At 34.9% G+C, this 27,458-nt stretch overlaps 5 protein-coding genes across 5 annotated transcripts; 1 reads left to right on the top strand and 4 right to left on the bottom strand.

The window, feature by feature from the left end:
• Nucleotides 1-845: 845 nt before the first annotated feature.
• LOC126679151 (high mobility group B protein 13-like) lies at nt 846-3,226 on the bottom strand. Its single transcript, XM_050374090.2, has 8 exons — nt 2,669-3,226; nt 2,443-2,565; nt 2,079-2,353; nt 1,828-1,999; nt 1,571-1,741; nt 1,395-1,480; nt 1,217-1,301; nt 846-1,109 (listed from the first exon to the last, which is right to left on the bottom strand). Exons 1-8 carry the CDS (start codon nt 3,152-3,154, stop codon nt 984-986), a joined length of 1,524 nt encoding a protein of 507 aa, XP_050230047.1. The 5' UTR covers nt 3,155-3,226; the 3' UTR covers nt 846-983.
• Nucleotides 3,227-3,753: 527 nt separating this feature from the next.
• LOC126679108 (protein trichome birefringence-like 23) lies at nt 3,754-7,423 on the bottom strand. The gene is made up of 3 exons (XM_050374047.2): nt 6,992-7,423; nt 6,352-6,641; nt 3,754-4,815 (listed from the first exon to the last, which is right to left on the bottom strand). Exons 1-3 carry the CDS (start codon nt 7,332-7,334, stop codon nt 4,042-4,044), a joined length of 1,407 nt encoding a protein of 468 aa, XP_050230004.1. The 5' UTR covers nt 7,335-7,423; the 3' UTR covers nt 3,754-4,041.
• A 479-nt stretch (nt 7,424-7,902) lies between these two features.
• On the bottom strand, nt 7,903-12,042 carry LOC126678202 (protein ENHANCED DISEASE RESISTANCE 4-like). The gene is made up of 5 exons (XM_050373101.2): nt 11,472-12,042; nt 9,027-11,214; nt 8,680-8,740; nt 8,356-8,579; nt 7,903-8,188 (listed from the first exon to the last, which is right to left on the bottom strand). Exons 1-5 carry the CDS (start codon nt 11,590-11,592, stop codon nt 8,134-8,136), a joined length of 2,649 nt encoding a protein of 882 aa, XP_050229058.1. The 5' UTR covers nt 11,593-12,042; the 3' UTR covers nt 7,903-8,133.
• A 3,039-nt stretch (nt 12,043-15,081) lies between these two features.
• Nucleotides 15,082-19,172, top strand: LOC126678796 (mitochondrial adenine nucleotide transporter ADNT1-like). Its single transcript, XM_050373704.2, has 8 exons — nt 15,082-15,401; nt 15,795-15,843; nt 16,120-16,283; nt 16,465-16,502; nt 17,114-17,226; nt 17,334-17,447; nt 17,709-18,053; nt 18,658-19,172. Exons 1-8 carry the CDS (start codon nt 15,247-15,249, stop codon nt 18,739-18,741), a joined length of 1,062 nt encoding a protein of 353 aa, XP_050229661.1. The 5' UTR covers nt 15,082-15,246; the 3' UTR covers nt 18,742-19,172.
• Nucleotides 19,173-19,290: 118 nt separating this feature from the next.
• LOC126679225 (COP1-interactive protein 1) lies at nt 19,291-27,008 on the bottom strand. Its single transcript, XM_050374211.2, has 4 exons — nt 26,832-27,008; nt 26,477-26,570; nt 25,098-25,258; nt 19,291-24,901 (listed from the first exon to the last, which is right to left on the bottom strand). Exons 3-4 carry the CDS (start codon nt 25,189-25,191, stop codon nt 19,557-19,559), a joined length of 5,439 nt encoding a protein of 1,812 aa, XP_050230168.1. The 5' UTR covers nt 25,192-25,258; nt 26,477-26,570; nt 26,832-27,008; the 3' UTR covers nt 19,291-19,556.
• Nucleotides 27,009-27,458: the final 450 nt, after the last annotated feature.

Raw genomic sequence — 27,458 nt, 5'->3', positions numbered from 1 at the left:
CACAACATAGCCTTGGACTAAAATATACATCTTGGTTGAGATGATAAAATAAAATGCTCTATGGTTTAAGTGAAGTTGTAGATTTAAATTGTACTTATATATGCAACCGTTTAAAATTTGAGGTCACAATCTGTTCGCAAATTAAGTACTATTACAATGGTGTGTAATCATAGTTACTATACTGCACTTTCTACCAGTATTTTACTTTTTCTTAAATAAGTCTGCATATTTAACATAACATATATCAAATTATATAACCAGAGAGATTCTTAGGTAGACTCAGTTTACCACGTCATCCGTGGACTAACCTATCATATTATGACATGTCATTAAAATAATGGCACTATCGTAATTTTGTTTATTACTTATTTACACTTTTGAATAGTAAATTACGACAGTGCCATTATTTTAATGACGTGTCATAATGTGATAGATTTAGTCCACGGGTGACGTGGTGGACTGAGTCTACCTAAGAATTTCTCCCAACAAATGAAACACTACAAAATGAGACTGTTTTTATGGTTTAACCTGTTCAATGGTTTTCAGTTTTTGCAGTGTTTTCTAGTTTAAAGAGATTGAATTGTATTTTAAGTTTTAGGGAAGAATAGAACTAGGCTTACATGGCTTCCGGTCACACTGATTGAATCATTGAATCCATATGTTCTTGAAACAATAGAAGAAAGTTGGTTTATTGCTTCTAGACCCGAGGATTGAGCCATTAAATGAGTTCCTTATAGTCTTTCAAGAAAGAAAACAAGTGCAGTATCTATCAAAGTGAGGCTTGGTTGTTGAATATTAGGTAAGTATGTTCTCTACATTTAACAGGTTCTATCATGAAATTGAAATCAATCAAACAAGCAATGCTTAAAATTTTGAATTAAACTTCATTTCCTAAACAACTTAGATGTTCAAATCAGACTTGAACATCATGCCAAAACATAGTTAAAGTTCTGCCTAATGTAATTACAGCATCCAGCTATGCCTTATGCTTTATCATCTGAAGTCGCCGCAGCAGCAGCTTTGTTGTACTCTTCCATTTCCTTCTTGTACCCTTCCATGGCTTCAGCAGCTTTAGCATTCCACATTTCCCTCTCTTCATCACCAAGTTCCTATATAAATCCAGGGAAGACGAAGACGATCAATTTCCAATTCTATGCTAATTTAACATTATACATCTGAAAAATTATGGTTAAACTTGAAGTTTTATATTATATACCCTCCATTTCACAGAAATCAATGCAACAATATGAGAGTTGTTCATTCCTGGCCTCTCCTCCATCAGAGTTTTTCTTGCTTCCTTGCTGCAGTCAAAATCATCAAATTAGCAAAAGAATTGCTTCAATAATCGATCAAATTTGCAAATGATATTTGTGTTTCTTTTCTTTCAAATTTACCTGAACAAAAAGAATGAAGATGCAGGCTTTTTAGGCCTGTTAGGATCAACATTCTGTTGTTTCTTTTTCTTGTTCTCTTTGGTTTTCTGCACAATTTAGCACAATCAATCAGCAACCATAGATACTCAAAACAGAAACAATGGCTCAGATAAAAAAAAATACCCAAGCAAACAAACCTTAATTATGTTGTCTGTTTTCTCCTTCTTCTTAAGCAGCTGCAAGGCTTCATGTTTCTGAAGCATAAGCATCTCTTCCTCGTCTTTCTTGAGATTCATAGCTTCCTCATCCTTTGTCTGCTTGTAAGCCTCCATTTCTTGCATATACTTCTCCTTGTTCTTCTTAGCCATCTGCAAGATTCAGACAACATATGAGAAACTGAGATACTAAGTAACAAACCAATATCTGCAGTAAAATGTTGAACAGAAAAAAGAACCTTTTCATAAGGACTCTTTTGTTTTTCACTCATGTTCTTCCATTCTTCACCAGCAATCTTCGCCGCTTCCGTAACATTCTTGTTTTCAGCAAGTAAACCAGCTCTTCTTTCATTAGAGAACAGAAAAAAAGCTGACATGGGCTGTTTTGGTTTCAAAGGATCCTTTTCTTTCCTGAAAATTAACAAAAAATGTTAGTACAATTCCAATTTCTCATACATAATCAAGAAGAATTTAAACAAATGGGATTTACTTGGTCTTCTTCTTGTTTTCCTTGTCTGTTTCTTGCTTGAACTGAAGGTATTGTTCAAGCAAATCCATTGCAGTTCTTTGCTTCTGCTCATCTTCCAACAGCTTCATTGCTTCACTCTCTCGTTTCTCCTTGGTAGTTAGCTGCAAATACACTTCCTTGTCAGCTTGATACTTCTCCTCATAAGGTTTCTTTTCCTCTGCAGTGACACTCTTCCACTTAGTTCCCATAATGTTTGATATGTCTTTGAACTCTGCATTTGGGTTATCTTTCTTAACCTGAAAAATCCCCACCAAATAAAATTCACATCTAAGAAAACAATTATAAACCCGAATGCAAACACCGAAAAAATGTAATTTTTTTATACCTCATTCCAATGATCTTTGCACCACAAAATGTAAGGCGTAGATGGTCTTTTCGTTTCGTTTCCGTCCTTTTTCTTCTTCTTCTTGTCTTGTTCTTCATTCAGTGATTGAACAAGAGGGAAGCTCTGCAACAAGAATGAGATAATATAGATTCAAATTCTTGAAATGCACATAAAATTAAGCCCATCAGACATCAAAATCAAGAAACAAACGGGCAAAAAAACTAACCATGGTGGGCTTAAACTCCTTCAATTTCTGCAATTTCTTTAACTCCATCTGCAATTTCTCTTGCTCTTTCCCCTTAGTTTCAAGCTCTTCTTCCTTAGCCTTCAAGATCTCATCTTTTTCCTTTAATAGCTCCTCAGTTTTTTCTTTTTCGAGATTCAGCCTCTGAAGCATCTCTTGCATTTCTTGCATTTCTTTCTCAAAATCATTAGTCTGCTTGGACTGTTTTGCCTTACCGCCCGCCTTGGACTTCGATTTCTTTGGCGAAGTACGAGGTTGAGAGAGACTCTCATGGTTCTCTTTGGAAGCGTCATCCGCTGCCGAAGGCGGAGCAGGGACCGGGGAGATGGCGGAGAGTTTCTGGGCCATGATATTGGCTTCATTTGTTGAAGAGTTTTTCAGTTTTAGAGGGTTTACTTTCTTGGTTCTTGGTTTCTTTCCGGGAACTGGGTCATCTTTGATTGGTGTTGCAATTGCAGTACCGGCCATGGTTGAATAGAAGAGAATTGTTAGACTAGTGAGAGAAAATAATTGGAGGAGAAAGGATTAAAGTGAGGTTTATGTGTAGGTTTGTTTATATATTGGGGAAAATGACTGGGGAACGCAACGGTTGCATTTTTCAAATTCAAATTTTTAAGTGTTTGAGATTTAAGAAGGGTTTGACGGCCGATTTTGGGTTTCAATAATTTTTTGACCGTTGGTTGGGATTTTCTATATTCTTTTGCCATAAAGAGTGACCATTTAGGTTTTGACTAATTTATTCCAATTCTTTTTATATTTATTGGGAAGATAATTGACAAAGTGTTGTACTAGTCCTTAAACTTATGAAGCGGGCTAGCGTAAATCAAACTTGATCTATTTTGATAATTCCGTTCATGTTAAAATTAGTTTAAATTATATATGATCACAATTGTAATCTATATCCTACGAAACACAGGACTGAAATGTATTTGATTTTATTTTGAAGAGTTATGGATTAAAGTATGAAAATAGACTAAATTTAATTTATATAAGACCAACCCATAAATTAAAATCCGAGACGACCGTATACACAAAGATATTTATAGAAAGAGATGCTCTAAGATAAATTGAAGGACCGAAATGACGATTTACTCAAAGAAGCTAATCAATTTTGTTATTATTTTACAATTGAAAGGGGAGCTTCACATCTTAAAATCTCATAACTATAGAACAAGTGCTACAACTGGATCAAGCCTCCCCTTTTCGTAGTAACAACAATTGGTATGAATGTGAAACAAAATGGCATTACAGATGAAACCTCAAAGAATCGTGCCGATATTCACAAGGTAGGAAGCTGCATTCATCGATGACTAGTGTTTGTGTGGTTGAAATTTATCATCTGTACTCTGAAGCTCTCAACCATTAACCATAATTTCCATTATCACATCATTCCAGTAGTCAATTGGCCCAGGCAAGCACCAATGTAGACAGTCATTCTGAACTGTGGCATTCTTGTCCTCTGCAAATGGTTGAAACTGTCTGTATGGACCCGGATGCCCGTCCGGCCTTGACAGTAAAAGATTCGTGAAGTCGAGAAGTTTAAGATTTACTCCATTTTCAGCAGCTTTTACTGATGCATTCTTGAACTGTGTTAACTCAACGTCGCGTAGAATCCTGTTCAAGTCCTTTATTTCAATCTCACCGTCTTTAGCAGGTGTTGTTTTTTTACAAGTCCCTCCGTTATGCCATTCTCCGTTCTCAAAGTGATCAGGAGTTGATGTTCTAAAAAAAGTTAACCCTTTGTGTTTCGATGTTGCAATGAAGTCCATCGCATTTCGTAGGGCTCTCTCATAAGCAAAGACGAATCCCTGTTCCGTGAAGTTCTTTCCCGGACATATATGGCAACCCACTACCGTGTTATTTTCATGATAAATTGCAGCTTTCAGGAACCATTTTCCGGTCGAAATAATGGCGTAGTCCAAACTCTGATATAAACTTGTCCAATTCTTATCGACTTTGTCGAGCTGCAGCTGAACTTCAGCTGACGAAACGCCATTATCATCTTCGAAGATTGCTGCCTCTACAAGGAAAGGGGTCCAAATATTTGATATGCTAAAATTATAAGAAGGGAAGAACCATCTTTTTGATTTGTAGTACTCGTCGTGATAAACTTCAACAGCTTGATCAACCTGCATGAAATAGCTCAAAATAGTAAGCTTCGTTATTGCCGGATTGGTGAATAATTTACACCACCAAAACAACTGTATTCAACAGGAAGTTCATAAGTTACAAATTAATCCAAGTAAAAGAAATAGGTTTAGACAACAGATCTGCTAGCCATTTTAGGTACAAGATCATCGCAAGAGAACTGCTATCATTGACAAATTGCAACTCTAATGGTTAAAAATACAGACAAGTTAAGATAATAAAAAAAACGGCAAAACAATTTATTTGAAAGTATGCTAGAATAATATTGTGAACAAAACAACATACTTATGAGGGGATACTCAAATGCATAAATTCTGATAGAAGCTTCTTATGAAGCAGTATAACTAAAATGAGCTAACTTGCCAAGGGAAAAAAAATGTCTCCACCACAGTGGCTGGAAACTCACGGTCGTAAATCTGTGCTAGCTAACAGCCACCTCAAAAACATCCATACATTGGTATAGTTTGTGGAATTTTGTGTTTGTTTTTATCGTTCTCTATATGATTTTCCATTTCATCAATACAAGACTTCATGCGCCATGTGAAACCTTTGTACATATGAGGGCTGACATTCATTACTTTGAAATTTTCCAGCCTATGTTGTGAAAACTGGAATGAACCAGCTACTCAGACCGGTGAATGGTTGGTCCAGCCAATTCTTTTTCTGTTTTAAGTTCCCCTTTTTGAAATAAAAACAATTAGTAAAATTGATCCAGTTAAATCAGGCAAACAGTTAACTCACTTGGCTGTGAGTGGTCTGGATCTAAAGTACTACACCCAAAGTTGAACTGTTACCAAAAAACTAACATGAAATAACAATCAATCATATGAACCAAGAGCCAAAATGAAGCAAGGATGTTATGAGCTGACAAAACAATCTATGAACAAGATATTGGAAGCTGAGGATCACGGAAGAAAACATAACAGTTGTGTTTAAACTAAGCCTAAGATTAGGGGTGCATTCACAAATAAAAAAAACAGATAACTTTCCACCATACTCAATTTCTATAGTAATTCTACTTGAATTTATAAAATAATTAAGAGAAAGAACAGGATCAATTCTGTGTAAAGCAGAAAGTCGTAATGCGAGGATTGATAATAATATCATGTATTAAGAACTTATTAAACATTCAGAGTTCAGAGCTCTTTAACAGCCCAGGAAAAGAGACAGACAAATAATCACTTAATGAAATAAATGGCAAATTTTTATACCAAGTCATGACCGTTGTTGCAACCAGCATTACTTGGTAAAACAAGGATGAGAGATAATCCAACTACAAAGTAACACACATCGGCAAAAGCAGATTCTGAGAAGTAGCTAATGTCATATTCTGCTGTAATGCACGAAAGCGTGAATTATGCAAATCATAAATGAAACAAGCTTGCCAATGTAGATACTTAAATTATTCATTTGCATCAACTATATTGCAGTTCAAGTAGGGTGGAAAGAACTGTCAAACTCAATCCAATCATCCAAAAACAAAAATTTGAACTCACATAAAAAATCATCAGACTTACTGTGGAGAGCATGCATAACAATGACTGCACATGGTTGCGAGATATTGAATCACCAATCAACGCCCATGCTTTATTTCTCATCAACTCAAGAAACCTCTGAGCATCAAATCGAGGTAATTCACAGTTCCGTGGATTCCACCTCCAATACAGATAACCCGAGTCGGGTCGACCATTCCTCATACAATTCTGGTGACCTTCAATCAAAGAGCAGCTAGCATTCGTGTACATTGGACCCGACGGGTCCGGAATCCAATCCCCAATAAAAAGATCACATTTTCCTGCATCAACTTCTGCATAAAGAACACAAAATAAGCACCTTCTCATAGATCTACATAACCCATTAAGTAAGAATAAAACCTAGTAATCTCAACTTTTCAAAAGACAAAAGCTTTTCTAATACTATTTAGATCTCAAGTTCATTCTCTTAATCAACAATAACATAACACATCAAGCTCAAATGGTATAAGCGTTTGACAGCATTCTGCCAACATCGTGGTTCAATTCCTCCCAAAACCGCTCTCCTCCCCAATTATGAATAAAAAAAAACATAACACCCATACACAGTCCACAATCACACTCATTATACTTTCTTTAAATCAAGAATAACAAAACCCAACTCAAAACAGAAAAATTCGATTACCTTCTTGGCTTTCCTGATCTTGAGGCTCTGGTTCATCAACAAAAACGGATTGATTGGCATTTGGAACATAAATAACAGCAGGAGGTGGTTTTACCTCCGGGATATCGGCACTACTAAAAGGTGGCGGCTTTGAGATGATTGGGACATCCCCATCAACAAAACGAGGTGATTTCGGGAGTTCATTGGTTTGATCAGAAAAGGCGGTATTAAAATCCGGTTCAAATCTTGAAGATTGGTTAAAGAAAAGGCGAAAAGCAATGCCCGTTAATAGAATTGCAACTGCTAACTTGAATAACCAGTGGTTTTGTTTGTTCATTGACCATAGTCTTCGAATCAACTTCATTTCTCTGCTGTTTCTTGATTCCGAAGAACTCTGAGTTTACTCAAGAACTGGGTTTAATGCTTACCGACATTCACGACACTGGTAATAAAGAATTAATATAAAGTATTTTATTTGACAGAAAAAGACAACATTCGTATTTATTTACCTTTATTCTTGTAGTAATTTTTTAATTATTTTTTAGTACTACTATTTATCGATTGCTTAATGATTATTAAGCTTTGTCATTATACGAGTAATCAAGGGTTTTACTCCTTGTAAACAATTAAAAGAAAAAAAGATAATTGATGGAATAGTAGAGTTTAATTGTGTTTTTCTATTTAAATTAACTAAAAGTAAGTTTAAACTATAAATAAAAGTAGTTATAGGTTCACTTTCAGTTGGAACTTTAATAACTTAATCAATCATTTGTTTCGCCAAATTTATTCCAAAAATGAGAAAAATGTTTATTTGTAGATTCCTTCCATCAGGTTCCTAAAAATATTATTGTTTTCTGTTATGTTTTTTAACAACTAAAGATAATTTGTTTTTTAAGGTTAAATGAATGAATATATTTTTTTGTTACAACGAATTGATCAACTATAGAAAGTTATGTAATTTACAAAAATAATAGATACACAATTATTACAAATAATTATGGATTGCTTAAAAGTCAACCCTTAAGAGTATAGTTATATTATTATCCAATTATAAGCTTGGTGGGTGACAAATATTTAAACTTTATAGTAGCTCAATTGCATGATATGGTTCGTAATAATTACATCCAAACCATATTATTAGACAAAAAATGTTACAGATTCTATCATTGGAGCTTTCTTGGAACCTTCATCCCGAAGCCTCTCTGCATCTTCTCCACTCTGCTCATCAAAATAGTCAGTAATCAGCAATGCAACCATAAACTTTTAGATTATAAAGTTCACAGAACATTCAAGAACTATAATGCAAGAAAACTTCTTGGTTTTACGTATCGGCGTTTCATTTTTGTTTTCGCGAAAGCTTCTTAAAAAAAGGAATTGGGACTTACGTTGGGGCAAGTTTGCCGAGACTTTTAAGCTCTTTACCAGAGTCTTTTTCAACAACTCTTCCTGAAATTTCGACGATGTAAAACTTGTATTTTGTGATTGGCAATCCTCTGCTTGCAAGCAGATCCAGGTCATTTTGAGGAAGCTCTCTCCCATTGACGAAGATCCGTGTGTCTCCGGAAGAACAATTTTCTGACATTGGATAGTTGAACTCCTTAATGCAAGGCTGTATAAGAACATGAAAGCTTATTAGATTAGTAAGATCACAATGGAATAGCAAAATATCAATAAAGATAACTTATTGACCAAGGATCATTTGAACTCACAGGAATTATACCCATGCAAGATTGTCCCCTCACACCCCAAAATCCTGCTTGAGAATCATACCTGGCAAATGCAGAAATGAAATACCTTTTAGTAATATGAACTAAAATAACACTATATAAACCCGATATCAGGACTAGACACGAAAAATGCAGCGACGGAAGTATATTGCCACACAAAACTATGTTCATGTTAGTATGTTGTAGTTTAAAGATATCTAAAATCCAACAATAGCATTAGATCAAGATAAATAGTACTACTCGTTATGTTTCTGTCTAATACGGCAGCAGTTGCAACTTATCATTTACTATGCAACATAAGCATATAATAATGTAAGGATGAAACTAACCAGTAATCTCCAGGATGAATCGGACCAGCTAGTTTTTCAGCCTTTTTCACCATACTGTCTGGAATATGTATCCCATTAACAAACACATAAGCCTTTTCATCTTCACTGAGCTGATTAGATCTTGAAAAATCCTTAAAGCTCTTCTTGAGGAGACCAGCCAAGAATGATTCACTTCCTTTGTTGGTCCTTGGCTGGTTATGTTCTTTACTCACCTCCCAAGAGTCTTGAGATGTAGTAGTATTTGGAAATTCTTTCACAGAAACTTCCACTTCAGTTTCTGATGATATATCACTGACCGACTTCTGTGGAGTGCTCGGGTCAAGTGTAAACTTCTGTTTGTCTGCTCTATTGCTCTTGTTTCCTTCCTCATTTCGCTTTATTTTGCGATTAGATGGGACGCCATCTGAGTTCTTAGGGGAACTGAAATTTGGAACTGTTGGAGATTTAGTATCTTTCGTAGGCAGTTCGGTGAAGACAGATTCATCTCTTTGAACAATCATACTATCAAAAATCTTCCCTTCCTCAGACGAAGAAGAAGATAGAGAAGTAAGGCCGTGCCTTGTTGTAGCATAATTTGAGTTCAGACTCGGGTCTTCTGGCAGTAAATTTCCTCTGAGATCTACTGACTGGAAGTCGTAATCACGATTATTGAATTCAACCGAGTGATTCGCTCTTTCAGGGCTCAACAGAACTTCTTCTGCAGCCAATTTTTGCTTGTCCTCCACAGGAATTGAGATAATTAGCTTCTTGTTGCAAATTTCAATCAAGAATACAATTGAGCAGGCACCACATTGAAGTTTTTGTGGATTCTTTGCCCTGGCATTAAGCTTCCTCGGCAGTTTTAGTAACTCAAAACAGCTACAGCATGCTATAAATGGGGCACCACCGGCAATAGGATGACAAATGCGCCTATTTCCATGGACTACCGTCATCCTCCTTGGACGATTCTTGCGAATATCATCCATATCTGAATCCATGTCACGTGTAGCATGTAACTTAGGATCTCGTGAATGCAATCCAGGACGATTGCCATTCTGAATTCCAAATCTCATGGGATTGACATGGTTGCCAAAGTTGAAATTAACTGGTTCTTCAAGAAAACGATTGTTTTGTGAAATGGTGGCCGGAACTTGTGAAGGAACGTGCCACTTCTTGTTGTAGCACTGATAACACGCACAACCAGGTTCATGATACAATGTTCGATGAGGATAAGATGCACGATATTCTTGATCAAAATTCAAGTGTCTCTCCATATTATAGTCATGAGGTGGCTGCGATGAGTAGTGACCATGAGGTTGACTGGGATACCTGTAAACCGGAAATTGATTTGCATTATGCTTTGGAAGAGAGTAAAAGTTCTGCATTTCTTTATCTCGACTACTTGTGCCGACTACACGCTCATAACCATTTTGCTTGAAATAGTTTGGTCTTGAGACATGCTCATTTGATCCCAACGGTTTCATAGATACATCATAAGGAACACGATCATTGTTATAAACATCGTCTTGAGACATTTTAACACCAACTTGTGCCGTATCCCTTCTGTTCTCAGCCACAGAGCCGCTTCTAGAAATTTGCTCCTTTAACTGGTCCAACTTCCTAAGCAGCTCAACTCGATCCTGCTCTAACTGTGCAAATCTGCTGGCCCCATCGAGATCATCAAAATCCTTCAACAACTGACCATGCCCATAAGCGGACGATTTCATGTAATTATAGTTTGAAGGTCCCTCATCAAGATAAGAATCAAAATGCAAAACTCTGCTTCGATCGTTGCCCGGATTTCTATGAGGTTCCCCTACGCCATCTCTATCGAAAGCCCTGGGCCTCGACAACCCAACGGAACCCCTAAATTGGGGTAAAACTTTTCCCATATCGTTTCCTCTACTCGAAATAACCGATTCAGATCTAATCATATCCATTTCCTTATATCTGTCATTATAACCCCCAAACTGCTCATTCAAAATTCTATTATTGCTACTGTGAATTGAAGTCTCTTTGCGATTTAAACCCGAATTGAAATTTCTTTCTCTAAAGACTCTATCTTTTCCCTTATCCAGAAAACCTCCATCTCTTTTTTCTCTCTCAATTTTCTCAAATGCAAAATCTAATTCACTACCACCATCTTCTCTCTCAGACAAAGTCTCCAATTTCTCAAAAACCTCTCCATTTACATCCATTTTCTTCTTTGCTGCATGTACCATCAAAAACCCACAATTCAAATTCCCATTATTTAACCACAAAAACATAAAAAGAAATAAACTTTCTAATTGCTTTCTAGCAAACAACAAAAATCCAAAAAGGAACTGAGAATTCTAGTCTTTAATAGCATAATTCTAATTTTTTCTAGAAATTAAACAAAGAAATAAAATTAGAAAACTAATAACAATAACAGAAAACTGCAAGGTCAAATGGTATAAGCGCTGTGCAGCAAACACGTTAACTAACCTCGGAGAAGAGTACCACAGCCGCCACACTCATAGACAGAGTAGTTAGGAAGTTCTGGTAAGAGATTTTCACACTTTGGGCAACGAACTAAACGAACTTTTGAGGGTCCTTCTTCAGCCATTTTTGTTTTATACTAAAATATAAACATTTCTTAATAATAATTAGAGATCTTGAAAACAAACAAAAGAACTAACCTTTATAGAAACTAACTAGAAATCATAAATGTGGATCTTTCCACTTTCAGACAAACATTGAGGTTTTTTCTCGAGAAACAAACAGAACTTGTGACACCGTGTGAATGTGTGATCTTTCAATGAAAAAGAAAAGAAAATGTGGTTAAATTTGAAATGAATTCTTTTCCGGGAAAATTAAGGAAAACTGTGAGCTAATTAACTAGAAAAATAAAATGTTATACTTGTTTTGGAAAATGTAAAGATTATGTGAAGAAAAAAACAAGACACGGTATGGTATTGACTTTACATGACTAATTCATAAATATGAAAAGATCAACAAAAGCATTTGTTTTGGGCTTGGTATGACAAAAGTAAGACAGTGATACTGACATGACTTGTTTCAAATTACAAGGAGAAGATGAAGAGGAAAAATTCAACACCTTTTTTTATTTATATTTATTGTTTAAGTTAAAAATTTAAAATAATTAAATTGGATTTTAAGGTTATTTGATTGCTGCAAATGCAAGTTTTTGGAGTGGTGGATCATAACATTCTAATTATTTAACAGGATCATGACATTCTAAATAATAAACCCTTTTGACTTTTCTTAATAGATGTCATGAAAATGTATGTCTGATTTCTATATATTGAGACTAGGTCAGATATTATTGGTGACCAAATTGTTTTTCCTGAAATGACATTTTACATATCGAAAGCTGCATGATTATTTAATAATAAGAATCACCAATTCAATAACAGCAAAAATGGATTATCCAACCCATGATTGAGCAATACTTCATATATTAATGAGCTGTAGCTCAAAAAGTATAAATCTTAATTTTTTTTACAAATATTTTTTCTTCCAATTTTCAAAATAAAATAAAATTCTACTAAAATTGTAGTTTTAATTATTTCTATAAACGCTAAATTGCTAAAATTTCCTATTCAATGATTAAAAAACGGATCATCCGATCAGAATGAAATAGAAAAAATGGAAATGTTATGTGAATGAAGGCAGGCTATGTAATTTTCTTATGCAAAACAAATAGGTAGTGAATGGATAATTTATGTACATCTAGTAATAGTACACGGATGGGCTAAAATCTTGAAAATTGGAACTGGGCCCAAAACATACCATTTGGATCCACAATGAGAAGGACAACAAATTTATCATACGCCTTTTGAATCACAAATTTATCATACTCCTTCCGTTCAATAATATTTCTCTCAATAAATATTATCAGAAATTAAAATATCGAAGCGTATTGTAAGTTAAATTGACGAAAGATAAAATTACAGTAAAATCTAACAATCGATTTACAAAAAAAATTGAGACACCAATATGAAATATCAGTTTAAAGATAATTTTATAAGCGTCAATAAAGAAAAATTAAGTGTTGAGAATTCTCTGACTCCATTTCAATTTTAAAATTTCATTTTCAGCTTGTCCTGTTACAAATATATTTCAACTAGTCGTAAACCCCGTGCATTTACACGGAATCAGATCAATATTTATTAAATGAAAAAATTATTTTATCAAATCAAATCAATATTTATATAAATTGGATTATGTATAAAAATGAAAACAAAAAAAATATCAGGACGCCGTGCCACAACACAGATATACGACTAATTATAATATTTTCTGTGAATGTTATATTAATAATTTCAAATAAAATTATAAGATTATTTTTATATTTAGTAATTTTATTTGTATAGGTTCTACTCTATCTACCAAACAACTGATATAGCTCTCTCTAATGTCCAGAGTTGGAATTTACTGTCAATTACCAATTCAAGTTAGTTATAGTTGTTCCTGTAACTAAACAAGGAACCAATTTTACTTTCAATTTTCTTAAAATGTCAGTACTATAACATCCAAGCTGTAATTCCAAAAATGATGATCTCAGTTGTATTTTCTATTCTATTAGTATTCGATTAGTATTAGTTAGTGATCCCGGCTTAGAATAATTTTATTTAGTATTAAATATTTAAACATAACAAACGCCTCATTGATTTGTTATATAAATGACGTGTCCCAACCATTGTTTGTATAACGTTTTTTTTAGTTTTTCACTATATCATTTTATTTAATTTTAAATTTATTGCACTTCAAAATGATTTTTTTTTAATAAGGGGAGAACTTGTAGGAAAAAATGAGTCTACCACCTAACATAATACTCTTAGCGTTTATAACATTTAAAAAAAACTTCAATACTTTAAATAAAAATTAAAAAGGCCTTCAAAACTTTGGTTAGGTGGGATGTTGAGTGTTTATGTGGCTAGAAATTAGAACTGAATGCAAAACTAAACCTTCAGATTATTGAAAAGGTATTTCCAATTTTAAGACCCATTGAATTTCAGGCATAGATGTGCTGAAATTTGTGGTCCTTAAGCATCAAAATTAGCTTTTCAATTCGGCTTCTAGAGAGACATTGACACTATGGATAACAAGAAAAAGAAAAAATAATGCTTATCTTAGAATTTATTATCAAGTTTTTATTAAGTGGATAAAATTTTTTGGTACTGTAAAGAGAATGGAAATAATTAGTCAATATTGTAAATCAATTAAGAATCATTTTTTGTTTAATTAATCAATTTTGTGGTCTATTTTTTTTTATCGAAAAAATTATATTGTAACTCGAAAACATAATATTTTATCAGATGTCCCTCAAGGGACCAATAACATAATATACAAACAAGGCAAAATATAATTTAAAATTTTTATACTTTTTTTCTCATATTATTGAAAATGAATTAAAATTAACGAGATCTTCACAATTATTTTTTTAATTAATAAGTTTTATCTAACAGAAATGGAATGAAATGAAAACAATACAACTATACGATAATGCATAGTAGGTGTAATCTCTTCATTTTTATTAAAATTATTTTGATGTCTGAAAAATAAAAATATAAAAATTTGACAAATTTTAAATAATTTTTAAAGATTTAATAAGTAAAAATATATAATATAAGGACTTTAGATGAGTTTTGCCTAAAAATATTTATAAAAATAATTATTATCTTTATAATAAATCCTAAATTGAAAAGTACCCATATAAAGAATACTTTAATTAATTAAATATCATGTTTAGCTTCAAAATAAAATTAACATAATTGACCCATTATAAAAAAAAACTTGAAATTTAGTATTTTAATAAACAAGCAGCTCTAAATACTTCGAGCTATAACTCAAATATTATAAGCGTTGGACAACATTTTATGAAAATTGTGTGTTTTATTGCTTTCACTGTTCCATAAGCGCTCTCCCTTCCTAATTATATAAAAAAATACTTTTATATAAAAAGAAATTGGGGCTAAATGGATTTTTTCCTCTATAAACCTCACTAATAATAGCAAATATAGTTACAATTAGTGAGTAGCCCTAATCACCATTAATTTCTCTAAAACCCCAACCAATGATTAATTAATTACAATAAAAAACACCATTTTATTTTCTATAGCTTCTCTTTTTCTATTACAAATGCAAAACCTCTCACATCTTCTTCACTGATTAAAAAGACCAACCAACCAGCCAGCCGCCGTTATATTACAGTCCTCAAAAGTACAGCGGCCGGAAGGTTATTAGGGTTCAGGCGATGGCATCGGAGGATGTGAAGTCAAGAAGCGAGAGTGCAGTTTCGACGATCGTAAATCTGGCGGAGGAAGCCAGAGAAGGAGTTAAAGCGCCTAGCGGTCATGCTCTTCTTAGTATCGCTAAGTCCTTAGTTGCCGGTGGTGTTGCCGGCGGCGTGTACGTTTTCTTTTCTCTTCTATAACGATCTGTCGTTCAACTTTTTGTTTTTGCTGTTATTTTTTATTGATTAATTTGTTAATTCATTTGATTCCAGTATTAATCCTGTTTTGAAAGAATTGGATTATGAATTTAATTATGATGTTCTATATTATTAGCATTTTTTGTTAATATTATTTTGGCTTTAGTAATTCAGCTGTTTTTTTTTCAAGTTTGGGATCATTTTTAGTTTTATAGTGTTTATTCAATTGTTTGGAACTAAGAAATAAAATTATTTATCAAAGTTGAGTTAAGGCATATGCATGGTTATTTGGAAATGTTATTCATCAATTTTTCCCTGTATTTGTTTATCTAAAATTACGCTAAATGTATAATCTATGCGAAATATTTCAGGTCGCGAACTGCTGTTGCTCCTTTAGAAAGACTAAAAATTCTGCTTCAGGTACTTTGTTATGGTAGTCTTTCTGCTAAATCGTGGCAGTTATATACTAAATAATTTAGTGAGCAATTTTATTACACACTGAATATTTCAATTTAGTTTCAAGTGTTCATATTTTATATAAATTTGGCTCCTTTGACTGTATAGTTTTTGCGAAGCAAGCTTATTGGCAATGTTTTCCAATGTTCTTTGGGACAACTGGTGTTACATGTTTGATACATTTAAGACATGCCCCTACTGAATCATTTTAGTAATTCTTTTTTCTGTTGGAAAGTGCAGGTTCAGAATCCTCATAGTATAAAGTACAATGGTACAATTCAGGGCTTGAAATACATATGGAGAACTGAGGGTTTCCGAGGATTGTTTAAAGGCAATGGCACTAATTGTGCTCGTATTGTTCCAAACTCTGCAGTCAAGTTTTTCAGCTATGAGGAAGCGTCCAAGTATGTTTGGTGCTTCTTTATGTGCAAATTTATAATTTTCTTACATTAAGCTTCATTTCTGTTACATTTTTGCTGACCACATGCTAAGTGAAAGTGATGTATAGGTTTCGTTTTCTTCCATCTATATAACCTCAGTATGCCTCACAACCTTTTTCCTTTTCTTTTGCCTTTTTGTAAATAGGGGTATCCTATGGATGTATAGGCGTCAAACTGGAAACGGTATGGCCATTTCTTTATCACCTTTCGTATATCACTCATTACTTGTAAACATTTCCTGAGGTAGAATAGAAATTGACTTAAATATTATTTATACTCATGGCAATAATTTACATGCAGCTACAACTTATATTTTTTTCCCTGATCTTCTATTTGCTGAGCGCGTGTTAAAGTTTCTTTCTTGTTTTTGTCTTTTTGATAAGTTGTAGGCATTTTTAAAAAAAAAAAAAGTGAATAGAAAACTAACTCAGTCTCGACCAATCCGGGTAGATCAAGAGGGACCTATTCATTGACTTTTGCATTCATGCATTGATAAATACTGAAACTCAGTGAAATGGTGTACATTGGACTTCAATAGGCTGTAGTACGCTTCTTGGGTTTTCATTGTGCATGAACATTCATAGTTAGCATGATTCTTTTCATTTTGAGTAGAATCATGTGAGGTTTTATAAGTATACCGGTTTACTTAAATGCATCATGGGTTCGCACTTGATAAGGAGTCAGAGTTATGTGATTACTAGATCATATGTTGTATGCTTTTCCTGATAACGATGATCATGATAAGACCTTTGAGTTTCTTTATCTATTTATGACATAGCCATTATTTCTTATAGATGATGCGCAGCTTACTCCAGTTCTACGTCTCGGAGCTGGTGCATGTGCTGGAATTATTGCCATGTCAGCAACTTACCCAATGGATTTGGTCCGGGGTAGGTTAACTGTCCAGGTATTCATTGGAGTTGGGTCATCTAGGCATATTCATTGTTGATCCAAACTCCTTTGTATCTTATTAATTTGGTAACTTAAGTTTCTCCATGTAATTTTTCTTTCCAGACGGATGCATCTCCACAACAGTACAGAGGAATCTTTCATGCTCTTACAACAGTCCTCAAAGAAGAAGGTCCCCGGGCTTTATACAGAGGCTGGCTGCCTTCCGTCATTGGAGTAGTAAGTAAACCAACTAGGTTATGTATATGCTTTCATTTTTTCTTTTGTGCATGATGCGGTTTTATTTATCATTCATTGTGCACAGGCATTGTAGCTCGGAAATCGGTCATGGATTTAGATTTCTGTTTAATCTAAAAGTTTTTGTTCTGGTGGGATCAAAACTGAATTTTGTTTTTAGGAATCAAGTTTTCTCTTCTCAAACTTTATACATGCACTATATGATCTTTACTTAAACAGTTAAATGTGTTATGATGCTCGTAGGTTCCATACGTCGGTCTAAACTTTGCAGTGTATGAATCCTTAAAAGACTATTTGCTCAAGAACAACACTTTTGGATTAGTTCAAGACAATGAGTTGAGTGTGACAACAAGGCTTGGATGTGGAGCTGCTGCTGGAACTATCGGTCAGACAGTTGCTTACCCTCTTGATGTTATCAGAAGAAGAATGCAAATGGTAGGTTGGAAGGATGCTGCTTCAGTTATCACTGGTGATGGGAAGAGTAAAGCACCTCTTGAATATACCGGCATGGTTGACGCCTTCAGGAAAACAGTTCGACATGAAGGGTTTGGAGCATTGTACAAGGGGTTGGTTCCCAATTCAGTGAAGGTCAGTATGCTATCTTAAGCTATGATCACTATTAGGAAACTTCTCTGCTCAGTTTCAATCATGTGATAAATTAGTTGATGCTAATCCGACCTAGAAATATTATATTGCGTGAAATTAGGATTATTAAGAATTATGTCAAGCATGAAAGTAAGGGTGGTGATCAAATGATTAGTTAAACTTAATTAACCGGTTTAACTGATCTATTTCGGTTAAATCTGGTTAAAAGGTCTTTGTTTACTCGGTTTGGTTCGTAAATATTTTTGGTTTAACTATGGTTAAGAGTCTTAAAAATCCAGTTAATGGAATTAACTGAATATTTTATGTATTATATATTTTCTTGGATTATTATTCATTATGTTTTTTATTGGTTACCAAATAAATCGACTAATTCCGTCGGTTCCATTTATAGTTTTAAGATTTTTATTTATTTGGTTAAATCGGTTTCAGTTAAAGTAGATATTTCAGTTAATTTGGTTAAAGAGATGAGCATTTCGATTAATTATATTTTGATTGAATCAGCCAGTTCAGTTAGAACCGACCATTTATTCCATTCACTCATCTCTACATGGAAGTGATTTCACTTTCTTTGGTTGTGATTTTGCAGGTAGTTCCATCTATAGCAATTGCATTTGTGACATACGAGATGGTGAAGGATATTCTTGGAGTTGAGGTGAGGATATCAGACTAATGGCTCGGATAGATAAATGAACTTCCGTGCTTCATTCAGTAGAGGAAAAAGGGAATATTAGGTCAGCAATTTGAGGTTATCTCAACTCCAGTTATCAAGAAATTTTTTTAGGAGCCGGCGTTTAGCATATGTTAATATATTCCTTTCATCTTATAGTTATTTCTATGTAAACCCATAGTTTTTTGTTGATGTTCTATTTATCCTTTATGCCAATAAGTATTTGCGAGTCAATGATGCTGCGCTTGCATTCCATTAGGTTTTTTTTAGAGAATTTTAAAACAGTTTCACATGTTCTAAATGTGACGCCTAGTTTATTTATTAGGATTTGACATTTGTTTCTTCGAGTATTTTTCTATTTGGTGTTGTAGTTCTGTATACATTTTTCTTCCTTAATAAGTTTCAAATATAATTCAGATGATTTAAATAGTTTATTTCCCACATTTGTTAAGCTTTATCTCCTTTTTTTGTATATTGTTATTTTGGAGGTAATTGCAGAGTTTCATCTCTGGTTAGTGGTTACTAAACTTTTTAACAAAAATCAATGCCATCTAACTATATTAACTTTTTATGCTATAAATTGAATTAAAAATATTAAACCATATTTTCAAGGACAACAGACAATATGAAAAAAATTCTATACAACTCTATGAATCAATTGCAAGCCAACCTTATGATACGGCAACTAAAAACCGACTACTGTCACCTAAAATCACAGTGACCTTTAGGAATAGGAAAAATAATGAAGAAATGAAACATTATAGTCTAACAATAGCTACAACGAACGCACTGTGATAAATAAATAAAAAGCAACCTTTTTAAGCTGTTCTCTGCCCTCTTGCAGGCATCTTGGACACCATTTCTCTGAGATGATCATAGCGATTCTGGTGATAATCAATCCACACGCAAAGCTGCCGTATGGCCTCCCTCTTCTCTTCGCCGAGGTCTACCATGCCTTCATCCTTCTCTTTCATCAATGTCTCCATTGCTGTCAACTTTCTCTGCAGTTCAGTAGCAGCATTGGTTAAGTTCTGTTTCTCCCCTTCGTCCTTGCTTGCCTTGACCTCGAGTTGTTTGACTTTTGCTCTCAATGCTGATTCTTGCTCTTTAATAACCTGTAGTCGCTCGACTAGAGTACCGACTTCTTTTCCAAGTTTTTCCTTCTCATTCTTCATCTCAACTGCTTGATTCTTCACAACCTGAATCTCTTTCGACAGTTCCAAAATACATTGTGAATGTCTGCTATAGTCTTCTTCGGTTCTGAGTGTGAGAGCTTCCATTCCTTTCGATGTACCATTTACTGTTTCCGAGATATCCGTGACCATCTTATGACAAGCCTGTCTATTAGCAGCAATCACCCCCGACAGTGTAGCAACTTTTTCCTCCAGTCTTCTCTGCTCTTGCAGGTAACCTGCTTCTGCTTTTTTAAAAATCCCTTCATTCTCGGATAGTAATTGTTCTGTGACCCGGAGTTTCTGGTTTGATAACCGAAGCTTCACTTCAATATTCCTTACATCCACAACTGTAGAAGTGAGCTCATCGCCTTTTAGCTCAAGATCCCTCTTCAGGTCCTCAATTTCTCTTTCCAATTCAGCTACTGTTTCATCTTTGAAACCGCAGTTCTCGTTGGATTCTTCCAATTTTCTTTCAGCTACTTTGAGATTTCCCCTGCAATCCTGGAGGGAAAGCACCATTTCCTTACACTCCTCTGTTAACTTCCTGAAAGCGTCCTCCTTTTCTTCCATTATCTTTTGCAGATCTGCAATTTGGCTCATGAATTCTGTCTTTTCATTTTCCATCGCGGTGAGGCTCTCCCGAAGCTCTTTTCTCTCTTTCTCAAGCTGCGACTGCAATTCATTTTTCTTAAACTGCAAGGCCTCCAAATCCAGTTCCAGATGGTTAGTCTGTGAAGTTAAGGACATTATCTTCTCAGAAGCTTCATCCTCTTCTTTTTCATGTCTCTCCTGGAGGGCAGCTAACTCAAGCTCTCTCTCTGCTACGATTTTTTCCAATTCATTTATTTGATCACGTAAGCCTTGCATTTCCTCTTTCAACTGCCCACTTTCTTTGATTTCCGTTCTTATTTTCTCTTCAAGATCCAATTTCTGGTTACAAAGAGTCTCAATCTGCAATCCCAGATCATCAATTTTCCCTGTCAAACTTTCTTTCTCTCCAAGATTTCTCTGGTGATCTTCAGTCTTGCATGCTATCTCCTCTTTCAAAGTTTCTATTTGAATCAGAAACTTTGAAATTTCCTGAGTTTTATCCTCAAGTTGCAGTAACAACTCAGCTTTCTCACTCTGTAAAGACTCCATTTGCCTCTCTAATTCATTAACCTGATCAATGAGACCCTTAACCTGGATCAATGATTCATCGCCTTTACTAACAATATGCACTTCCAACTCTGCTTTTTGGGCATGTAAAGAATCCACTTCCGCTAGCAGAGAGTTGAGTTGTTCTGTCAGACTTTCTACTCGAGACAATGATTCTTTCTCATTATCTTGAAGCTTCTTCGTAAGAGCAGATAGTTCATCTTCCCTCTCTTTTGACATCATCTCAAGCTCTTCATACCTTGATGCTAGTCGTAGATTTTCTTCCACCAGTTGTTTTGCTTCAGACACCTTACCCTCGATCTGCACCTCCATTTCTCTATTCTGACCCTGTGCTGACGCAAGCTCCAGCTCAAGACCAGTCACTCGAGCCTCTAATTCCTTTATTTGGGTTGAGCGCTTACTTAAATTTACCTCATTCAATACTAAAATGGATGAAAACTCTTTTTCCCTATCATCCAGTTTCTCCTTCAGTTGACCTGATTCAGCCTCAAGTGTTTGTATTGTATTCTGTGCCTGTTGAATCTCATTTGAATTGCTTGAAACTTTTAAGATTAGAGAAGCCTTCTCGTCTTCAGAAACTCTCAAATTGTGCGTTAGATCTGATACCTTCTGTTCTGTGGATTCTAGTTGCTGCTTTGTGCTGGAAATTTCAGCCCTGAGAGTGTCTAGTTGTTGCGCCCTAGTTACTTTTTCATCCTGCAGTTGATCAGCCAAGGTTCTTAATTCTTCAACAATCTTCTCTGCCTCTTCAGCTCTTCTCACTGCAGTCTCTTTCTCCACGAGTAGGTTGTCTTTCTCACCAATCAAAACTTCCAATCTTTGATTTAGTACTGAAATTGTTGAAGTCAGAGATTTATTCTCTTCCTCCGTAACCGACAGGTTGTGGCTAAAATCTGCAGCTTGCAGCTTGGAAGATTCTAGTTGCTCCTTTACACTAGCAACTTCTTCAGTAAACCTTTCAAGTTCTTGCACAAGAGCTAACTTCTCTTCTTGTAGCTTTTTAGTAGCGATTTTTAATTCTTCTGCAACTTTTTCTCCCTCTTCAATCTTTTTAATGGCAGTCTCTTTCTCCAGAGCCATGCCATTTTTCTCTGTGCTCATCTCCTCCAACCTCTGATTGAGTTCTGCTTCTTTAATGCCAGAAGCATCTAGTTGCTGCTTCACACTAGCAACTTCGGCGGTTAACCTTTCTAGTTCTTGCCCGAGAGCAAACTTCTCTTCTTGTAGCTTATTCGCAGCGATTTTTAATTCTTCTGCTACTTTCTCTCCCTCTTCAATCTTCTTAATGGCATCCGCTTTCTCCAGACCCAAGTCATTTTTCTCAGCGGTCATCTCCTCCAATTTCTGATTTAGTTCTGCTTCTCTAATGCCAGAAGCATCTAATAGCAGCTTCACACTGGCAACTTCTACGGTAAACCTTTCAAGTTCTTGCCCGAGAGATGATTTCTCCTCTTGCAGTTTATTAGCAGCGATTTTTAATTCTTCCGCAACTTTTTCTCCCTCTTCAATCTTTTTAATGGCAGTCTCTTTCTCCAGAGCCATGTCATTTTTCTCTGTGCTCATCTCCTCCAACCTCTGATTTAGTTCTGTTTCTTTAATGACAGAAGCATCTAGTTGCTGCTTCACACTGGCAACTTCTGCGGTTAACCTTTCTAGTTCTTGCCCGAGAGAAAACTTTTCTTCTTGTAGCTTATTCGCAGCGATTTTTAATTCTTCTGCTACTTTCTCTCCCTCTTCGATCTTTTTAATGGCATCTGCTTTCTCCAGACCCAAGTCATTATTCTCAGCACTCATCTCCTCCAATTTCTGATTTAGCTCTGCTTCTTTAATGCCAGAAGCATCTAATAGCAGCTTCACACTGGCAACTTCTGCGGTAAACCTTGCAAGTTCTTTCCCGAGAGCGGATTTCTCCTCTTGCAGTTTATTAGCAGCGGTTTTTAATTCTTCTGCAACTTTTTCTCTCTCTTCAATCTTTTTAATGGAAGTCTCTTTCTGCAGAGCCAAGTTATCTTTCTCTGTGCTCATCACTTCCAATCTCTGATTCAGTTCTGCTTCATTAATAGCATAAGCATCTAGCTGCTGCTTCACACTAGCAACTTCTGCAGTAGACTTTTCAAGCTCTTGCCCAAGAGCTAATTTCTCTTCTTGCAGCTTATTAACAGCGATATTCAATTCTTCGACTACTTTTTCACCTTCTTCAATCTTTTTAATGGCAGTCTCTTTCTCCAGAGCCAAGCCATCTTTCTCTGTCCTCATCTCCTCCAATCTCTGATTCAGTTCTGCTTCTTTTATGCTAGAAGCATCTAGTTGCTGCTTCACACTAGCAACTTCCGCGGTAAACCTTTCTAGTTCTTGCCCAAGAGCTAATTTCTCTTCTTGCAGCTTATTAGCAGTGAGTTTTAGTTCTTCCGCCAATTTCTCCCCCTCTTCAATCTTTTTAATGGAAATCTCTTTCTCCAAAGCCAAGCCGTCCTTCTCTGTGCTAATCTCTTCCAATCTCCGATTTAATTCTGCTTCTTTAATTCCAGAAGCATCTAATTGCTGATTTACACTAGCAACTTCTGCGGTAAACTTCTCTAGTTCCTGCACAAGAGCTAACTTCTCTTCTTGCAACTTGTTAGCAGCCATTTTTAATTCTTCTGCTACTTTCTCACCCTCTTCAATCTTTTTTATGGCGGTCTCTTTGTCCAGAGCCAAGCCATCCTTCTCTGTGCTCATCTCCTGCAATCTCTGATTCAGTTCTGCTTCTTTAAAGCCAGAAGCATCTAAGTTTTGCTTCAGCACCTTATTCTCAGCCAAAAATATTGCCTTCTCTGCCTCTAAATTTTCAGATTCCAACTTCAAATTTGTAATCATCTCCTCTACTTCTCGTATCCTGCTTAAAGCTGTATGATGTTCCAAACTAAAAGCTTCTTTTTCTTCAGTTGTAGCTGCCAACTTACTTTTCAGGTCTGCAAATTCTAGATTCAAGTCATTTTTCTCTTTGGTCATCTCCTCCAATGTCTGATTCAGTTCTGTTTCTTTAATGCCATAAGCATCTAGGTTCTGTTTCAGTTCTTTATTCTCAGCCAAGATCTTCGCCTTTTCTGCCTCTAAATTCTCAGATTCCAACTTCAAATTTGTAATGATCTCCTCTACTTCTTGTATCCTGCTTAAAGCTCTCTGATTTCCCAAACTGAAAGCTTCCTTTTCTTCAGTCGTAGCTGCCAACTTACTTTTCAAGTCTGCAAATTCTAGATTCAAGTCATTTTTCTCTTTCGTCATCTCCCCCAATCTCTGGTTCAGTTCTTCGGCTTTATTTTCAGAAGCATCTAGTTCTTGCTTCATTTGTTCATTCTCAACCAAAAGTTTCTTTTTCTCGACATCAAATCTTTCAGCCTCTAACTTCAAATTTCTAACAACTTCCTCTGCTTCTTGTATCCTGCTTAAAGCAGTCAGATATTCTGCATTCAAAGCTTCCTTTTCTTCAGCTGCAGCTGTCAACTTACTCGTCAGGTCTTCTATTTCTAAATTCGCCACTTGAAGTTCTTGCTTTACATCTTCTGTTATTTTCTTATATTGGCTTTCCAATTTTCCATTTTTACTTCCTTTCTTCTTCGAAGAATTATCAGAATCTGAATCCGAGCTTGATGAAGACGAGCCATCTGTTCCTTGTTTGAACTTGCTATGTAGCTGTCCTGTCAGATGATCATATCGCTCATATAGGGAGTGGCAGTGCTTGTGGAGATCCTCAATTAACACAGTAAGAGGTTCACTTTTGGAATTCTCTGCTGAGATCCCATCTTGCTCTTTAATAAGCTTTAAAATCCTTTCCACTCTATCATCGATATCTGCAGAAGCCAGAAAAATTATCAACACTTCATAGTTCGAGGAAATAGTATAATTCAAAATGAAAAAAAAGGTTAAAAAGGAAAGAACAAGATTATACAAAGTAAAATCCATAACTAGGATAGTATGCATTAACTTGCATTTTGCCATTCTCAGAAGTGCCTGTCATACAATTAACAAATTACAACAAATTCTTACCTATTTTTTCTCCTTTCAGCTGTTCATCTTTCTCTGGATCAAAGTGACTTCCAAAAAACGATTTTATCGTCTCCGTAAAACGCCGCCTGCCCATCTCCTCTTCAAATTCCGATCAACTTGCAAGCACATTAACTATCCATCTTGCCTCAAAATTTCAAAATCTGCAAAGAGGACATAGGCACAAATTTATATCTCAGAACCGTGATCATACCTACATAATGGATAAAAATACAGACCAAAACAACCTTTATTTTCACATAAAAGCCTATTGCATTATTGTTTTACAAGGTTCTGTAATTAAATAAGAGTTCTATTAGATTGTCCACCACCAATCAACCCGTTGTTAACCTGACAGCCAGTTATCAAACTTTAACTAATGTAGAATTACATAAAATTCAATTGTATCCGTAACCAAAACACATTGGCTACAGCTACAATGGCAACAATCTGTTAGCCATAGAATATTGTTTTTCCATTGAAATGGAGGTTAAAACTCTGTTCTAACAAAAAAAAGGATAAATTCTGATATTGACTCTCCACCGTTATCACCGATGAGTTATATCTCAAATGGTATAAGCGATGGGCATGGGCAGTAAACTCTTAGGTCGTGGATTCAAATACTCCCATAAACACTCTCCCTCTTTAATTATATAAAAAAACGTTATCCCCCCTTAATTATAAAAAAAAAAAATTCTTCCTCTTTAATTATATAAAAAAAAAAAACACTCTCCAGCATTATCTTCAAAGTCCACTTGTTGTGCCCATTTCCAAATTCAATCATTCAGCTTTGATCCTATAATTCTTTTATTAGTTTATAATTTCTATTTCTCAACTCAATCATCTCTTTAAAGATTGATTACAAAACAACGTAGCTCGCTCCAATTTCAAACTGGGTCCACTATACTCATGCAAAAATTATTCAATTAAAATTTAAAACAATTTAACGGACTACTAAACAAAAAATTAAAAAAACAAAAAGAGTGGACGTCATTGTAGATCTGGCGCCACCTCATTGCCACTAGCAATTTTTTTCTATATCTCTATCAAACCAAAAAAAGACAGCTATTCTTATTGTACTCCCAAAACAATAATTTATCTGCTCTTTTTGTTATTTCCTACAAATTATTCCATTTTTTAAAAAAGCAAACATAAACGGAAAATCCTTAGCCAAACCAAACCACAGTCAGGGACCACAAACCGCGAGTGGATTACACCCACGGTGGAGATCCGTATACGCCAGCCTCATACTTACTTATAGCAAGCCTCGCTTATTCATAAACAAGATAAAATCAATGCTTGTTCTTAATTCCTTTCTATTATTGATTGAAAGCTACTTCTAAGTTAAAAAATATTAAAAAAAAATGTGAACTCTATTTTACCTGGAAATTTCGCCTTTTTTGTTCACTTTCTCAGTCAGCCAAATCTTCTTCTAAAAGCTTCTTTGTGAAGATTCTACAGTACAGTTAGTAATCTCTGCAAACAAACAAAGAAAACATATAACATTAATAAAATATAACAAACGATTTTCTTGATTACAACTTTTTTTCGTTGAATTCTTCAAATTAAGGAGTTACAAGAAAATCTAAACATGATGATGAACTAATGAATAAGCTAGCGTACTGATGAAATTCAAAAAATCAAGAACAGTTTATTAGAAGCTTGATCAAGAACTTAAACTAAAAATTAAAGATCAAGAAACTCGAACAGATTAATAACTAATGATAATTTACTTACCTGTCATTCAGTGCCGAGAAGGATCTTGAATTCTGCAACGAAGAGAGAGCTGGAAGAAACGGTAGCTCTTAAAAAAATGAGAAAACCAAAGAAAAATGCAGAGAGATAGAGAGATTTATTTTGGTTATTAATTTTAAAGAAATGAAAAAAAACGGATTTTAGTAAATGAAAAAAAATAAAATAAAAAGAGGCTTTGTTTTGTTTTGATTTGATAATTTTAAATGTTATATTTGAGAGCTGATTGGAGCTTCAAATTGCAGGTGGTATGGAATCTTTGGATCTTTCTTTTTCTTAGGTTCTGCCCTTTTGTTTGCGCTTTATTACGCTTTATGCCACTTGTTTCTCGGCTATTTGTGTCGAGTTTTAGCCGTTTATTTTGTTATCTCGTGCGAGAAAATGAGCAGTTCATAACAATGATTGGTTACTTGTTGGACCTACTACCACGAGTTTTCTTCTCCCGCCCTCGTTTTTTATCACCTGACTCAAAATTACTATTTTCTTGTTTTTCCTTTTCAATATTTATTTGCTTTTAACAATTTAATTTTCTAATATTTGAAATCAGTAGAACAGTAAAAAAAAAGTTTAAAATTGTTACACCTAAATACTTAAACTTTTTTTTCATATTTA

This window comes from Mercurialis annua, linkage group LG4 (assembly GCF_937616625.2).
Source record: "Mercurialis annua linkage group LG4, ddMerAnnu1.2, whole genome shotgun sequence".
NCBI classification, from domain to species: domain Eukaryota; kingdom Viridiplantae; phylum Streptophyta; class Magnoliopsida; order Malpighiales; family Euphorbiaceae; genus Mercurialis; species Mercurialis annua.
Note: the sequence above shows the minus strand (reverse complement) of the source record. Positions and strands in the feature narration are given on the sequence as shown.